The sequence below is a fragment of the Amphibalanus amphitrite genome, unplaced genomic scaffold (genome assembly GCF_019059575.1).
Source record: "Amphibalanus amphitrite isolate SeventyFive unplaced genomic scaffold, NRLGWU_Aamphi_draft 000821F_arrow, whole genome shotgun sequence".
NCBI classification, from domain to species: domain Eukaryota; kingdom Metazoa; phylum Arthropoda; class Thecostraca; order Balanomorpha; family Balanidae; genus Amphibalanus; species Amphibalanus amphitrite.
Window position 1 is genome coordinate 144,431 of NW_024882315.1, and position 17,184 is coordinate 161,614.

Below are 17,184 nucleotides of genomic sequence, written 5' to 3' on the forward strand. Positions count from 1 at the left end.
GGCCCGGTCGATTTGACAGACCATGATTTTCGGAATCAGCCGCAGCGTGCTGAGAAGGCTCTGTGAGAAAATTTTCAACCAAATCAGGATGGCCTGGTCATGGGTGTCGAAAACTTTAGAGGGTTCTATCTCGAGAAGGGTAAAGATTCCCACCCTAGAGACTATTATTTTCGAATCAGCATGCTTAGAAGGCTCTGTGAGCAATATTTCCCCAGCAAACATGCCCACATGGTTCCCATATGGGGCCCACATGGGCCCCCCACCTCTTCCATATGGGTCCCACATGGGAATGGCAGTGGGTGACACGTGGGACCCATATGGGTAGCCCATCTGTAGCCCATGTCCCACGTGGGCCCATCTGGCCCATGTTCACCCCATATGGGACCCACATGGGATGCCCATCTCCAGCCCACATGCGTTTGGCCCATCTGGCCCATTTTTATCCCATATGGGGCCCATATGGGTAGCGCATCTGTAGCCCATGTCCCACGTGGGCCCATCTGGCCCATGTTCACCCCATATGGGACCCATGTGGGCATGTTTGCTGGGTCAGCCAAATCAGGATGGCCCGGTCTTTGGTGTCGAAAACTTTAGAGCGTTCTATCTCGAGAACGGTGAAGATTCCCACCCTAGAGACCATGATTTTCGGAATCAGCGTGCTGAGAAGGCTCTGTGAGCAAATTTTCAGCCACATCGGGATGGCCCGGTCATGGGTGGTAAGAATTTTAGAGGGTTCTATCTCGAGAACGGTAAAGATTCCCACCCTAGAGACCATGATTTTCGGAATCAGCGTGCTGAGAAGGCTCTGTGAGCCAATTTTCAGCCAAATCGGGATGGCCCGGTCATGGGTGTCGAAAATTTTAGAGGTTTCTATCTCGAGAACGGCTAAGATTCCCACCCTAGAGACCATGATTTTCGGAATCAGCGTGCTGAGAACTGAGAAGGATCTGTGAGCAAATTTTCAGCCAAATCGGGATGGCCCGGTCATGGGTGGTAAGAAATTTAGAGGGTTCTATCTCGAGAACGGTAAAGTTCTCACCCTAGAGACCATGATTTTCGGAATCAGCTTGCTGAGAAGGCTCTGTGAGCCAATTTTCAGTCAAATCGGGATGGCCCGGTCTTTGGTGCCGAAAACTTTAGAGGGTTCTATCTCGAGAACGGTAAAAATTCCCACCCTAGAGACCATGATTTTCGGAATCAGCGTGCTGAGAAGGCTCTGTGAGCCAATTTTTAGCCAAATCGGGATGGCCCGTTCATGGGTGGTAAGAGCTTTAGAGGGTTCTATCTCGAGAACGGTAAAGATTCCCACCCTAGAGACCATGATTTTCGGAATCAGCGTGCTAAGAAGGCTCTGTGAGCAAATTTTCAGCCAAATTGGGATGGCCCGGTCATGGGTGGTAAGAACTATAGAGGGTTCTATCTCGAGAACGGTAAAGATTCCCACTCTAGAGACCATGATTTTCGGAGTCAGCGTGCTGAGAAGGCTCTGTGAGCCAATTTTCAGCCAAATCGGGATGGCCCGGCATAGGCGCGGGAGCCGGGGGGCAGTGGGGGCAGCTTGCCCCCCCAACTCTGGGGCCGTGGGGGCGGTGCCCCCACAGCTTTGAGACGGAATACCACACTTTTTTTGCAAATGTTTTCTTTTTTTGTTGAAAAAGCCGAGGGGTGAAAAATAAGTGGCCTAAAACCGGTGAGAAAACTAGATTTGGGGGTACCCTAGGTTGATCTCTATTATGGTGTGCCCCCCCAGTTGGAAAGTAGTTCCCGCGCCCCTGTGGCCCGGTCATGGGTGTCGAAAACTTTAGAGGGTTCTATCTCGAGAACGGTAAAGATTCCCACCCTAGAGACCATGATTTTCGGAATCAGCGTGCTGAGAAAGCTCTGTGAGCAAATTTTCAGCTAAATCGGGATGGCCCGTTTCTCGCTGCTGGACTCGCTGCTCGCAGCTCGCTGCTAGTTTGACAGACGTCCTGCCCCGCGAGAATTTCTCTAGTTTCTGAAGAATTTTTCGGGACCCATGCTCTACTCATACTGCATTCGAATATACGCGCGTTCGACAGTCGATTTTGGAGTTTGTGGTAGTGACTGTAGACATTAACGCTAGGTATCTTAGTGCTACGGTTGAAAAAGGCTGAGATTTACGTTGGTTTGATGTAGCATTCCAGCTACTTCATGGCGTATTAGATAGCGATTTCTTTAGTCAGTTGTTTCACTCTAATAAACCTGCAGTTAAGCCGATCACACTACACTCCAGCCGGAAAGAACGTCTTGTATGTGCTGTCTACTGTACCCGCGCTGTGTACTATGCTTACTTCACCGTCTCTGCCGGGCCACACTGGCCGCCACTCCGTCTCTGTCTGCTGCCTCTGTATTGCATTTTATGCTAACCCCACCGTCTCTGCCGGGCCACACAGGCCGCCACTCCGTCTCTGTCTGCTGCCGCTGTATTGTATTCTATGCTGACCCCACTGTCTCTGCCGGGCCACACAGGCCGCCGCTGCGTCTCTGTCTGCTGCCGCTGCTGAAGTCAGTCCAGCTGGAGGGGAACGCGATGCGCTCGGTGCGCCGTGACCTGCTGACGCGCAGCACACAGCAGCTGCTGCGCCACTTCAGGTGAGACCCCCGAGCGGTGGAGGCATCTCGCTGACAATGGGTGGGCGGGACTGGGCTTAGTTCTTCAATGTGGGTGTAACTGGGTAGTGGCATAGCCGAGCTCGCCATTTCTTTTCTTTTCGGGCACATATGACTTAACAATAAACGTTTCATGACCTCTCAATCAAGTAAGATTGATAGTTTTATTCGCACTTTAGCTTAATACTCTGAGGCACATGGCTTAAAGCCCGCAGTTTCTGGCCGTGTGTAGCTTCTATGACCACCAGCTGCTCCACCCCAACTCCGCACTGAGTGTTAGAGTAGCGCCGCGAACAGTGCCGTTTCTGTTGGCCGACCCAGCTCGACTGATGACCTGTTTTGCACCCTATCTCCCTGTCTAAAGAATTGACATATGCGCATCTCAGCCGCCATTTATTGGTCACTTTTTCGTGAAGGCTGTGGCGAACGGCTTCAGCCAAATTGATGGCTTTTGCTTTGCTTCTAATGGTACGGTGCTTTCTCAAATCTTTGGCATACCGATATCTTAACAGCTGTTTTTTTCCTAACAGGGATGAACTGTAAGCAGCGTTTAGGACTGTAAGGTTTGACTGTCTCGCCTTCGTTGTGGGACGACGCGGTTCGATTCACATCAGTATCTACTGTAGAATGGAATGGAAATGATACTGATAAACGCCGCGTACCCACACTGCATGTTTAATTTTGATTTGACGATGTCCGTTCTGACACTTGTGTTTTGTGTTGTTGTTTTTCGTTGCGATAGTAAGCTTGTTGCGATATTTTAAGTCACATTTATATTGTTGTTTGTGTTAATATGTTTCTTTTAGTTATTTGACACATCACTGACTCATTGAAATCCAGAACAATTCATTCCATCTGTCTACAGATTGTGTGAACAAAAATGAATGTGTAGTAGTCAATGCAGTCAATGTCGTTTGGTTACAGTCTTCCGCTTTATGTCGTCTGCTTGTCCACCGTCATATTTTTGAGTTTGTTGTGGCTGTCAATTTTTTGTCATAATTTTCCTTTTCCTTCATGAAGCCTGTCTACCAATACAGTATCACTGTGTGGTATGCATATTGCATAAGTGCAAAATGACACGGCATTGCCCTGAATTGCGTCTGCGCAATATGACTGTAATGTTCCAGTGCTACACTGAAAATTCAATCAATGTAGCTTTACGTATGATTTTTTGCTTTGTTCATTTGAAGCTGTTTGGTGGATGGTTCCAAATGCTGGCTGTTTCAGGCTGTATAAGATAACCTTGAGTCTAAATTTTAAACGCCTGCAATGTAGATGACGCCCACCCAGTCGATTACATCGACATCGGGACGCCGTATTTTGTGAGGATGTTGATATGAGCTAATTACAGTCACGCTTGGGATGTGTTTGTCTGGTCATTTGTAACATTGATGACCGTCGTCCACCTGCCGGGCTGTGGGACCCACTCTGTTCGGTATGCCACTCTCCTTCATCCGTTGCTGTGGCTGTTTCCGCAGCGGCCCCGCGCCCCGCTGCCACTTGTCTGTCGTCTGACTGTCCGTCTCGCGCAGGGAGCGTCTCCAGGGACAGGCGGCCGTCGAGGGACTGCTGATCCCCGGTCTGAGTGACGCCGGCGGCGGAGGGCCCTGTGACGTGCCCGACAGCCAGGCGGCCGAGAGAGACCGGCTGCACGAGGTGCACAAGGTGAGTGGGGATGGACCAAACTCGCAGCGGGAGAGTGAGAAGGCGACACGAAAGTGGGTCATTGTTGTCATGCTGTGCCCTATGTGCCATCTTAGCGTCTGCCTAACGAATGCATTGACTCGCCCTCCCCGGCTTCTGCCCAGATGAAGAGCAGCCGGCTGCTGTCACACAGCGGACAGAAGGCGACAGAGATTCCGGGCGACCTGTTTGCCATGGGTCAAGAGGCTGAGGTCACGACGGTCGACTTCAGCAAGAACATATTGACCAGCGTGCCGGCAGACAAGTGAGTTTGGTGTGCAGCGGTGCGCATGCGCGGGTAAAATCAGAGAGACCAAAATGCATCGGCCGGGAATCGAACCCGGGCCGCCCGCGTGGCAGGCGAGCATTCTACCACTGAACCACCGATGCCTTATATTGCGTGTAGTCAGCTGTCTTCGCGGGGGCCGGCGTAGGAGCGACGAGGAAAGTACCTGCATTTGAGGCACGGTCAGTAAAAACCTGCTGTTTCACTCGCATGTGGCTTTAGACGACACTCGTGCCGTCAAGTTTGTGCCTCTCCTCCCCACAGCAGCGGACGGCAGCGCTCCAGCTGCCGCGATACTCGAGAGATCCTGACATGACGTGGCATAGCAGTTGTGTCCTGGCACGTCCTATGCTTGGCCGCTCCCTGACTATTTGGAACACTACTCAAGCTTAAGACCGACTTGTTGCCCATTGATGCAAGTCGTTTGGTTCAGGGTATACGGTTTGACTCGCTCTCCCCTGTCTGTTCCGTAACTAATCGTCTTCCAGATAAATTTAGAAAAATCGAGCTAAGGCCTTAGAAAGAATTCGTGTAAAAGGACTAATTCCATTCGTCTGCCGCTCTGAGTGGATGATCACAATGTCCATCCTAACAGAGCACAGCGTGGCGCCAGGTGTCGCATGTCATTCGCCGCAACTGCTGGTCTGTACTGATGTTGCGGGCAAAGTTCCCGAGGCTGTCGTTCACTTGCCGCTAGGATTGGGACCTATGGCTAACGACATCGTCCTAATATTGAGGTCCGAAACTGAAATTGAGCCGTTCCATGTAAGGATTGTATTGTTAACACTTACTGGTGATTTTTACATTCCATAATCTAAAAATACTTCCATCTTTTTTCGCTCCCATGACCACTTACAAATCACTGAAGCGGCAGAGACTTCATGTGATCAAGTCAGCCCAGGGCATCACCCTCGCCCCAGGTGCTGTCCTTGCACCGGATAAATCAGAGCTCCGGATGGCATAGCGCGAAGTCGCTCACCACACGTTCCATTCGTTGAGACAAGTGAAAGGCATCCTGGCAGAATTTGCCCAGAACAGTCCAGTGAAGAACTGAGCTGCGGTAAATGAATGGGAAGTGGCGCGCCGCAGGCGGTGCCGAGCCGAGCTGTGTTGTACGGAACCGGGGTTGGCACTTCGAACATCTGCTCTGGGACTGTCTCTACAAATTGCAATGATGTATTGCTTTGCTGCTGAGCGTTTATTTTCGTGACGATTTCTTTCTCTTCTACCTGTATGCACATGCTTGAGTAGTAAAGTAATGTTGCAGCTTCGGCCTTGTCAATTGTCAGGTCCGTTGCTACGCTTCAGTCCCACACACAAGGGGGAAAAGCTAAAAAATTGAGCGCTCAAAAAATTGAGCGGGCCCCATTATGAAGGAATAGGCGAAACCATGGTATTTTACAATGCCTTTAGCGTCACACTACGGCAAATATCGTATCCAAATAAGGTATCAATGGCAAGAGAGAGCAACAAGGTTTCTTCTCGAACACTCGCCGTGATAATTTATATCGGTGTTTTTTGGAAAGAAAATGCCCTAAAGACGCTCAATTTTTTTGAGCGCCACTTGTCGTTCGGGACCGCGATACTCAATAAATTGAGCGCCACGACAGACGACAGTCAGCTGGCGCTCAAAAAATTGAGTGCCGGCCAGCATCTACACTCAATTTTTTTAGCGTTCTCCGTGACAGGTGAAGCCGGTACTGGCTGCCATTTTTGATGTTATGTTCGTTGAAATACGTTAAACCAAACTGAAACTGAACTACTGAGTTGAAACAGAAATGCAAGAAGTTGCATGCTACGTGGTACCTAAACTTTTCACAAACCCATGGCATCATGTCACATTTTCCGCTAGTAGTTTTATCGGTCGCCTTTCGGATTCGGCACACCTCAAATAATTATACAGGGCTTGATTGAATAATCCGTATGAATACTGTATTGATATTCTCTGACTGTACTGGGAGAAGGGAATACGTGAATACAGAAAGATATCCACCCACGCTTGAATATTGGAGAATTATAGCAGGAAAAACTGTATTGCCACGGTTACAACTTACAAGGCCATCAGCCGCAAACAAACAAAAATACTATACAATGTGGGTTAGATTCACAAACATCATCAAGTGTGGAACACAGAGACGAGCAAAACAACATCACATTATCGCATGCCAGCCCGACCACATTGGAACCGGGTGACCTGCGACCGGAACCTGCGTCTTGCCAGCATACGTCACAAAAGCAGGAGGCAGTGTCGTACTGCTTTGATCCAAAATATGCCATATAACAAATGATATAAACGACCTAAGCTCGGACTAAGCTAATCATTATCAAATCCTTAACATGTAAAGGACGAATGGAAACATCGAATCTCAGACCAGCAGTAGCAACCATCACAGTAGCAACATCACAAAGAACACGCGGCATTATCGGACAGCCGTTTTGTTATCGGGCTACAGGCGGCGACGGCGTGGTTGCAGACCAGCTGCGAGGTAGCGGCGTGCGGGCAAAAGGCGCGGGCACACCTCCGTGTGGCCGTGCGGACAGTGCGCGGTCGGCGTCGCATAGTGGGCGGCATCGGGCTGTGCCGGGGCCGTCGAAGCCGCACAGGTTGTCGGCGCATGTGGGCGCGCGCGGTCACCACGGCCAGCTGCTCACCGCCAGCACAGACTGCGCAGCGTCGCCGCTCCGCCGGCCAGAACACGCAGACAACCCTTCTTGCAGTCGCACAACACGTCGCCAAACTCATTCACCTGCTCCACCATGTTGTTGATGTCACCGAGTCGTTCAAGTTGTGGCTCGTGCCGTCGAGCATGACCTGCCCGATCGGACACGGGTCAGCGGCTTCTGCTCCAGCGAAGTTTTCATCTTGGTGACATCTTGCTGATCTCCACAAAGGCTGAGCAGATGACCTTACCCACAGGGACGGCCGACGTCCTCGCCAGCGACCGCTTGGTTGTGCAGACCTGCCAGAAAAAGAAAAGGTGTTTGGTGATCTCAATCGATTTTTTTTCTTTATGCAGTGGAACAAAATGGAAAATATGTCATACAACAGGAACTAAAAAGAGATGCAGCCTAGGTCGTCTAAGAAATGGGTGCAACATTGATAAAATTCTTCATTGAATGAATTCTGCAAATGCTTTTGATAAAATGTGTGGTGATTATAAGGAGACCACTTTACTATAAAATTGTTCAGGATTCCATATCTGGACCTGTCAAAAAATCCTGACTGCACACCAACAATGAGCATTTAATCCGAAACCTCTACCAGGTACCTAGGGATAATTAAATTCTGATTCAGGAAAATATTTCACATCATACAAATAAAAATCTTAACTATATTGAAACTGAAAATGTGATGCCCATCCAGTGACTCAAAGTGTCTCAAAGTATAATAATGAATTAATCTATTATAAATTTGGTGGTGACTGCCGACTGGCGTCTGGCGGCCTAGACCTTGAGGCTTGAAAGTGGCCTTCCTTTTCCGTTGACTCCGATCCTCCAGATGGAAATGATATAAAGGATCATTTTTATCGTATTTCATATGAGCCAGTCAGCAAAGTGGCTATCCTGTTTCAGCATTCACACACACACACAATTGTTGACTGTCAGTCTGTCATGCTGTCAGTGTTGTGAAGTACCTAACGAAGGAGTTGAGTTTTGTTGATTATAAATTGTAATGTTATGTAAAGGACTGGAAAATGAATTTGAAAACTATGGAAACATACTGGCAGAGTATTGTCACTTACTATCAGGACATATGGATAGAGAATACATTCAAATTAATAAGAAATGCCAAATATCAAGGTACTCAATCACTGATAGCAGTGGACTATCATATGTTTTAATGTCAATTATATGAAAGTTAAGACTAAAACTACCTTTTACCTCATCACACCTAATGAAAAATTGTGTGAAGAAAACATTCACAGCCTCTTTGAAGCACTTAGACCACTAAAAAAACAAAAATTTTCACGTAAATATGTTGTGTCTCCTTCCTTCAAAACATCATATCGGATGGCGCCACTTTCGTCGACAGTTACTTATCTGCACGCAAATCGAGGAAAACGTGAATTGATTGACGTTTACGTGTTTCCAAATTTAAAATCACAGTATATTCAAACTTTTCAGTGTACCTTTTAACATCTAAGTATAACTAAAACGATAAAAACTTACCTTCAACACAAGGACGACGACAACCACGCGACCGGAGACGTCGCGACGAAATAAACAAACGGCGCCGCCAAATGAAAAATATTCTCCGATATGGGTAATGTGAAATTGAGTCGCAGTCATTTTGGGTCAGACATGTGCTTGGATCCGGAAAAATGGATCTGAGATCCGATCCCATGGATCCCGATCCGAGATCCATTCAGATCATAGATCCAACCCCTCAATTTTGTCGAGAGATCTACTGGGATCATAGATCTGACCCTTCAATTTTGTCGCTAGATCCACTCGGATCATAGATCTGGCTCCCCAATTTTGTCGTGAGATCCATTGGGATCATAGCTCATAGGTGCTCAAAATGTTAACAACTTTCTTTCATAAGAAGTTATGAATACCAAAGTATGGTTAGAAACAAACAATCTTATACAAAGGCCATATTAGTGAAGGCATCCAGTTACATTTTACAGAATACAAAATAAAGGAGGCTCATGACGGTCACAACTTGAGAGAATTGAGTGACATGAAGATTGTTCACATACCAACAGAAAAGTTTGCATCAACAATTAACATAGAGGTAAGTCAAAGTAATGACTAATGAACAATACATTATTAGATACCTACCACTTCACAATTCATGTTAGAATCTACATAATGATAAGACAATCTTACATTAGACAACCATGAGGCTTTCCAGTTTCCAGCTACACAATTGATTGATAAACAATAAAAGATGATACTGACACATGTGGCTTGGTTAGGTAAAGGACAGGTATTTCAATCTATTGAGAGAAATATTTGATAAAGGAAACTGAGATATAAACAAAAGTACAAAAATATTCAACAGCCTGCGGAAGCGATGGGAAGCGAAATATCAATTGTAATGGTCTTGGATATTTGCATATTTACGTCTGGACAACGAGTTGCGGGGAAAAGTACTGATTTTGTCGCAGTTTTAGGAGCCGGTGATTAGGCTGGATTTTTGGGTTACTTTTTCGTTCCGATTCATGTATTTCATAGTGTTTGGCTTTTGAATATTTTAGTTCTTTCAGATAAATATTACTTGCTCTACAACTTTTGTAAAAACGTTTCATTTTTTATAAGCCGACCTTCCGAGTCTTAAAAATACACCAGTAAAACGCCTTTTGGGCGAAGAACGAGCGAGCGAGATAGTGAGGCCTGCACGTGCGGAAGGGCGAGAGGGTGCTTCCAACGGGCTTGCGCAAAGCACCCTTCTAACCGGTCGCTAGCGGTGTGCCAAATTTGAACACAATCGGCCCAGCCGTTCCTGAGATCTGGAAGCGGCATTCTGCACGTGCGCACGTGCAAACGGGGTCCAAAATGACTTTTGCACGGCACTCTACTAACTGGTCCCCAACCGTGTACCCAGTTTGAGCGCAATCGGCCCAGCCGTTCTCGAGATCTGGAAACGCCCCCTGCACGTGCGCACGTGCAGTAGCACCCTAACAACAACACATGGGAATGCATTGCCTGGTGGGTGCCTACCTGTATGCCAAGTTTCAGCGAAATCGCCCCAGTAATTACCGAGTTACTGAAATGGGAACAAATTTGGCACCTCTTATTGTTGTATTTTGCACGTGCACTGGGGATGACCCACATGCATCGAGAGTATCCTATCTTGGGTAGAAGGGATGCTGCTACCCTACAAAAATTACCGCAAGTCAATCGCCCAAGCGGCTGCTGAGATATGAGCCTCTCAAAGTCACTACTTTTGCAAAACAGCTTGAACACCCTTGACTTTTCACGTGGCACGTGCCACGACCGTCACTGAGATGTATCAAAAGTAGTCAATTACGGGGTAGAAGGGATGGGGCTACCCAACAAAAAAGACCGCAGGCCAATCGGTCCAGCGGTTGCTGAGATATAAGCCTCTCAAAAGCGTTACAGGCCGGGCCGGGCCGGGCCGGGCCGGGCCGGGCCGCTCATACTGAGATTTTTCCGTTATATGGAAAAGACTCACTTCGCTCGCTGCGCTCGCTCGCTCGTAATCAGCACTACAATCATTGTAAACAAACAAATGGAGCACCGCTTGGCTCTGTTCCAAGGCCATTTTCAAGTTTATTTGGTGGTTTCCGTACTCTTATACGTCGTTTTGTTGGATGTTTTGAATCCCTGAACATTGAAGTATATCATATTTAAGAAGCATGTTGACTGAAAACAATCCCAAGTATCAAGGAGGCTGACAGAGGTCCTGACCCTGAGCAAAAACAATATCAAGTTCTTCAAGTTATGCAATTTTGGTTGATAAACGCAAGTTGATCAGGCTCACATATCAGCCAAGGCCCTATATACCATATCAGCAAGAAAAAGTAAAATTAAAAGAGCTCATCATTATTGGCCGAAAACAAGCTATAATTTTGCAGAAGATCTTGGTGGATCAATACTGAAGAGCACGCTGAGCAGTATCATGCCAGAAAATGTTGACTGATGAGTGCATATTCATGTATTGGTATGAATATTGAATGATAACTTACAACAGCAAGATAAGTTAGTGCTAACTATCAAGTGAAAAATCCAGAATGAATGGACTCAGGCAGCTTTACTATGCTTGATGCTATGCAGACGGTAATGTGCATCAGGTAGGTACTCAGTGTCTGGCAAATGAAACATGCGATTATTCCATTGCTAGCAATGCTACTGCCTACTGGAGGAGAAGGCTTGGATCACTAAATCCACGTTGTGTTGATTTTGATGTGAATCATTACTGTATTTCTTGAAAAAAGAATTGTAGTAAAATTGTCAATGTGACAATCCATGCAACGATGTTATTGTTATCATATGTGTTCATTAGTCATTTGTGATAGTGATTGTTGGTCCAATATACAATGGCAAAGCTCTCAGCGTTTTTTTCTGTGGATGGCCAGCAGTGACTCAGAACTTAGAAGCATTAGTTTTCTTCACAGGACTGGGATAAAAAGCACTGAGGGTAATCTTCCACCAAGGAACTTTACTTTGACATGGTATGAGATGCAGGCACAAGTAGGTAGGTGTTTCGTTCCTATAGTCAGTAATTGTGTAGGTTTAGTTGGGTTAGCTTAGATTAGGTTTTAATTTGCCCCCAGTGTCCATAGAAATGTGACCTGAACAGTGCACATACCTGACTAACCCGACAGCTGACCTAACCTCAATAGTCAATCATCACACATATTTGCAACCTAGCCAAGACCTGCATAGCAGTAGCATCCAGTTATAGGTAGGTACTCACCCTAACTCAATCTTACCTGCTAACCTTCAACTTGCCAACAGTTAGCTCACCTTGCCAAGCTGCATCCAGGGAAACAGTCAACTGAGGAACTGGCTCATTGGGTGGCTGGTGTGAGTCTGTGCATTTAAAATGTTTCTTCTCAGAAGCTGCTCTGCACTGGTAAATGTCATGTTAGATGCTCAGAAAAATGTTGGAAATGATAACTAAGCAGAGCTAGGTACTTTAATGCTTTGTTAATGCTTGAGACATGAACAAGTACAAATCCTGCAGGACACAGCTATGAGTTAGGTGCTAGGTGAGTATGTTATGTGAATGTGCTGGTTCCCTGTTTGACTGAAGTAAGTATACAAACAAGCACAGGGTCACAGTTATATTCAATAACCACATAAACACAAAAAAGGCCATATAGCCTCACTCCGAACACACCACAAATCACTTAAGCCTTTGCAGGCACAAAAATGCTTTGAGTTACAGGACAGGTATACAACATATCCTCTGTCCTTGGGGATCTTGCTGCCAAGTTGAGGTACGATGACTGAACTTCAGGATTGATCGATCAACCTTTTCTTCTTAGCCACTGCTTATATAGGAGAAAGACTTAATGCTTGTTTATAAACTGCATTGAAAATTTAATGATCCACCTTCAATTCTGGCATGAAGGCACAAACAAAATAGTTCCCTCTCCTCTTGGAATACACAAAGCAAAATATTTTATAACTTTTAGTGGATGGACAAGAGCAATTAGCATAGCTTTCCCTCAAGTTAACTTCTGGCACTGATGAATTACACTGACACCTCTGATCCAATTAAGATAAACTTGGAATGTGTAAACCTGCCTAGTCAATCATGCAACAGATGAACTTGAGGTCAACATGATATTTTGCGATGGGTTGGTGGTATACATCAACGTTACTTTGCAGTTTGGAACCTGCGATGGTTTTCGGAGGTTTAGCCTTTGTATCGGCACTCCTTTTGCTTATTTGCTTTATATTTTGTAACAAACGCGCAAAAACTGCAATATAACAGCACTATATGCTTTTTGACAAAATGCAACAGAAGTAAATTTTAACCCTGATGGCATTCATTCTTAGTGGAAATGTAATTGCAAAATATTTTGTAGTAACCATTGAATTTCGGCTGAAAACAGTGCACGGTTTAAAAAAGAATCATTCCCATGACGGTCCATTCTTGCGGTCCTGAAATCGCCACTATTTCCGGCCTCTCCAACGCAACTCGTTGTCCAGACGTAAATATGCTGGATATTTACCGTAAAATGATTATTCAGTATCTAAATAGAACTCGTGACGTCATTTCAAATAAGAAATGAGCTATGCGTTCTACCTTCGAGTATAATGAAAATAAATAGAAAATTAAACTGTTAATTCAAAAGCCTGGACTTTTTTCTCAAAAGAATGTTCATTTTTTCTGCCTCACATAATTTTACGATACGATTGTTTGTGAATATCATCTTTGTAGCGTTGAATTTAATGACGTAAACGCAAGACAATCAATTAGTGCTATACGCGAGTGAGCGCCTTGCATCTTTATTTTATTCACTTTTCAAAAGAATCACAATATCTTACGTCATTAGTTTGAAGGGCCTATTACGGGGAATCTTTTGGAATCATTACGGTTTTAGTCAAATTAAGATTTTTCATTGGTCAAACGATAATGACGTAATAAAACTATATTACCAAAACGTGAGCTGTGAATTTCGTTTGTCTTTTTTTGGAGGCTCTCTCATAACGACAGCACAGCATGGCACCACACGTGGCACAATGCCAAAAGTAGGTAATCTGAAGAAGTTGATGCCATTTTTGAACTTGTAATTTTATTAGGAAAGTATTAGAGGTTGGTTGCTATTCTTACTAAATCGAAATTGTGTTGCACATACTAATAGCTCATACGAACATTCTGGATTGGGTTTTCATACCTGGTAGAAGTGGATTGCTGGATTATTTTGAGCAAAACTGACCTATTTGGCTTCCAGGTTTGATTTCCTAACATCTGTCCATAGGCGGCGGAACAGGGGTGGGGGTGGGGGCTGGCACCAGGGTACAGTGCCCCCCATAGATTTTGGCATTTTAACATAAGCCCTACTGGCGTTGCATGGAAAGAATGGGACCAAAATGAAAATCTTCAGTGCCCCGCTGCCACTGCATCTGTCTGTACTGTTTGTTCATTGAACTAAAGTGGCTGTAGCTTGTTGATAAGATTGTCATCAGTGCTGTCATGAAAAAAGTTACAATTGGTCACAAAAAGTAGCAATGTTCATGTTCTTGGTTTATTTTAAATGTAGTACAAATGTTGTTGATTTAAATTCAAATTTAGTGATGATACCTAATTAATTATTACAACTGGTCTTAACCATGTCCACAAGTGACAATTCTCAATTGTATTGCACTGTAAGGTGTACAATTATGTAGGATAAGGGTTTCATTGGCTACATGTTGTCGTGAGATCCATACAGATCATAGGTCCTCCACAAATTTTTGCCCGCTGGATCCACAGAGATCATAGATCCGACCCCTAAATTTTGTCGAGAGATCCATTCAGATCATAGATCCAACCCCTGAATTTTGTCGAGAGATCCATGGGATCATAGATCCAACCCCTCTATTTTGTCGAGAGATCCACTGAGATCATAGATCCAGCTCTCGGATCCATGCACATGTCTGTTTTGGGTAGTATGAAAAAATGCTCTTTCCAACAGAACCCTAGTAAAAAACGTGAATGGACAAAAAATAACTTTTATTTCGACATAAATATTGGCCTGTTTTTAAGTCATCCTGGTATGCCGTAAGATTTCGACCTATAAATTGGTGTTCCCCCAATCATTGAAGCTTGAGCAGTGAAAAATATGAAAGCCTAATCTGTTTTGCATCATTAGTGATTCTCCTAGGGTGTTGCCATTTCTCCCTAGGTGTTGCGAGTTGCTTTTGCAAAACGTGTTCCTGAAACGGCTCAATTTTTTGAGCCCTCAGCATTACGCCTATGGGAGCCTCTGACGTCACACGCTCAATATTTTGAGCGCTCAATAATTTGAGCTTTTCCCCCTTGTGTGTGGGACTGGCTTCGTGTGCTGTCTGCACTAAAGTTGCTGGTTGCGCATCAAAATGCATCGGCCGGGAATCGAACCCGGGCCGCCCGCGTGGCAGGCGAGCATTCTACCACTGAACCACCGATGCTCATAGACGTTGCAGTTGCCGGTTTTTCGGCGCCAGGAACTCGCTTTCCAATACCCACTGTGACGTCCTGCCAGCACGCTGGACGTGACTTACTACGTTTTTCTGTCACGAGTGTCACGACTAGCAGTAACCTTTCCTGCAATGCCCTGTAGCTCATTTCTATGGAAACTTTTCCCCGTTGTGAGGGCGTTTGTTGGTGGTTCAATGGGAGTGTGCTTGCCTGCCACACGGCCGGCCGCCTGTTCGAGTTCCGGGCGATATGTGTTGTTGGGATTGGAATGGTTGAAGGCTGCGAATGCGACGTGACGCACAGGTCCCCTTATTATCCGTTAAAAACGCTGACCATAGGTGGGAAGACACGGTGTATCTGTCCTATTCTGCCAGTGCCATCCAAGCGCTTTGTTCGGCATTGGGGGCCGTGCCAATTTACCTGCTAATAGATGTGGATTGTGGGGCCTACCAGACGACTTTCAAGGGTGGATGCCCCCGACATTGAGAACTTTGTGAGCGACCCGGTAGCTGACTGTCAGCCTACCCATCGTGGTTGTCGGCGCACTACGTTTCCTTTGGCAGTGGTTGTGTGTTTTCCACCTGCGCTGGGGTTGAAAATGGTTTGTGTACTGCAGAGGCATCTGTAGGTACGGATTTGTCAACACTAAGGTCTACACTTATTACTTGTGCTTTCATAATGCCTACCCACTGGCCGTAAGTCGGCGTGGGAGCGGAAGTTTGAGCTTTCCCACACTCGTGGAAGACATCGCTGTCTGTCATCGAGGTTTTAAAAAATACACCGAGTTACTGGTTTGCAGGAAATGCGAAGGTGAAAAGCAAGCGATGCAAGTTGTGTCGCGTACTGCGTTTGATTTATTTGCAAGTGATATTGCAAGCATGGTGCTAGTTTCCTTATTTTAACAGATTTTGCTGAAGTCTTCTCATTCGCAAGCCTCCGTGGCGCAATTGGTTAGCGCGTTCGGCTGTTAACCGAAAGGTTGGTGGTTCGAGCCCACCCGGGGGCGCGGTGCCTTTTACGGTGTGACAGTGTGAAATTAGCACACCCCAAAGTTCTCTCATGCTGCCCTAGTTGTGATTGAGCTGGCAGTGTCTGGCTGTCAACATCAACAAAACCCTGGCAAATCCACCGTCGATTGGCTGAGTAGCTTGGTTTTCTAGCGTTCGCCGACATCCTTCAATGTTTTGTTTATACTGTAGGTATACACACGCGCCGTGAAATGTCTCCAAAGTCAGTGCAAGCCGTCCACACAGCTTTGAAGTCCCGTCTGCTCTGTGTTCCGACAGCCTGCTGCTGCTCAGCGGCCACCTGTCGGAGCTCAATGTCAGCGGTAACCGGCTGACGGAGCTGCCCGAGGCGCTGGGCCAGTGCCGCCGCCTGACCTACCTGAACGCCAGCAGCAACCAGCTGGCCGGCCTGCCCGGCAGCCTGGCCACGCTGCAGCACCTGCGCGAGGTGGCTCTCTCGATGAACAGGTCAGTCCGCCCTCGCCATGGCGGCGCTCTGGAAGGGACTGGTTTTTATGTGATGTAACAGTATGTTGGGGTCTTCGGGGATGCTCCAGCAAGTGGCGGTAAGTGGGGAGTGGCTAAGGTGGTGTTTCACCGGTGATAGCAGCACGCTGCTATTCTGCTGAAGTCACACTTGTGGTAGTGTTGGAGCAATGGGCTTGTTGACGTCTCCATGGGAACCCAATTTGAGACGTGTAGTAGCAGCGTGCTGCTATCACCGGTGAAACACCACTTAAGTGACGGACCAAAATGCATCGGCCGGGAATCGAACCCGGGCCGCCCGCGTGGCAGGCGAGCATTCTACCACTGAACCACCGATGCCTGTGGCGTGGGGTCCAAATCAGTTCTCCGGCCAGTGTCGCCAGGGGCGCTCTGCACAAAATTAGTCTACCACGTGGTAAAAACCTGCTTGTCACTGCCGATCTACCGCTCGTGAGTCCGCAGTCGTGACAGGAAATCTGAGGCACATGACGTCACAAATCCTGTAG

At 46.4% G+C, this 17,184-nt stretch overlaps 1 protein-coding gene and 4 non-coding genes across 7 annotated transcripts in view; 2 read left to right on the forward strand and 3 right to left on the reverse strand.

Moving 5' to 3' along the window:
• LOC122366640 (leucine-rich repeat-containing protein 40-like) overlaps positions 1-17,184 on the forward strand; it is a 62,236-nt gene that overhangs the window by 23,194 nt on the left and 21,858 nt on the right. For all 3 annotated transcript variants that reach the window (XM_043339131.1, XM_043339134.1, XM_043339133.1), the window contains 4 exons: positions 2,491-2,613; positions 4,164-4,296; positions 4,440-4,579; positions 16,472-16,660. In XM_043339131.1, the coding sequence (XP_043195066.1) occupies positions 2,491-2,613; positions 4,164-4,296; positions 4,440-4,579; positions 16,472-16,660 (585 nt within the window). The remainder of the gene's footprint in view (positions 1-2,490; positions 2,614-4,163; positions 4,297-4,439; positions 4,580-16,471; positions 16,661-17,184) is intronic.
• On the reverse strand, positions 4,634-4,704 carry Trnag-gcc. Its single transcript has one exon. It is a non-coding gene; the product is annotated as a tRNA-Gly (tRNA).
• Trnag-gcc lies at positions 15,105-15,175 on the reverse strand. Its single transcript has one exon. It is a non-coding gene; the product is annotated as a tRNA-Gly (tRNA).
• Trnan-guu lies at positions 16,118-16,191 on the forward strand. The gene has a single exon. It is a non-coding gene; the product is annotated as a tRNA-Asn (tRNA).
• Positions 16,947-17,017, reverse strand: Trnag-gcc. Its single transcript has one exon. It is a non-coding gene; the product is annotated as a tRNA-Gly (tRNA).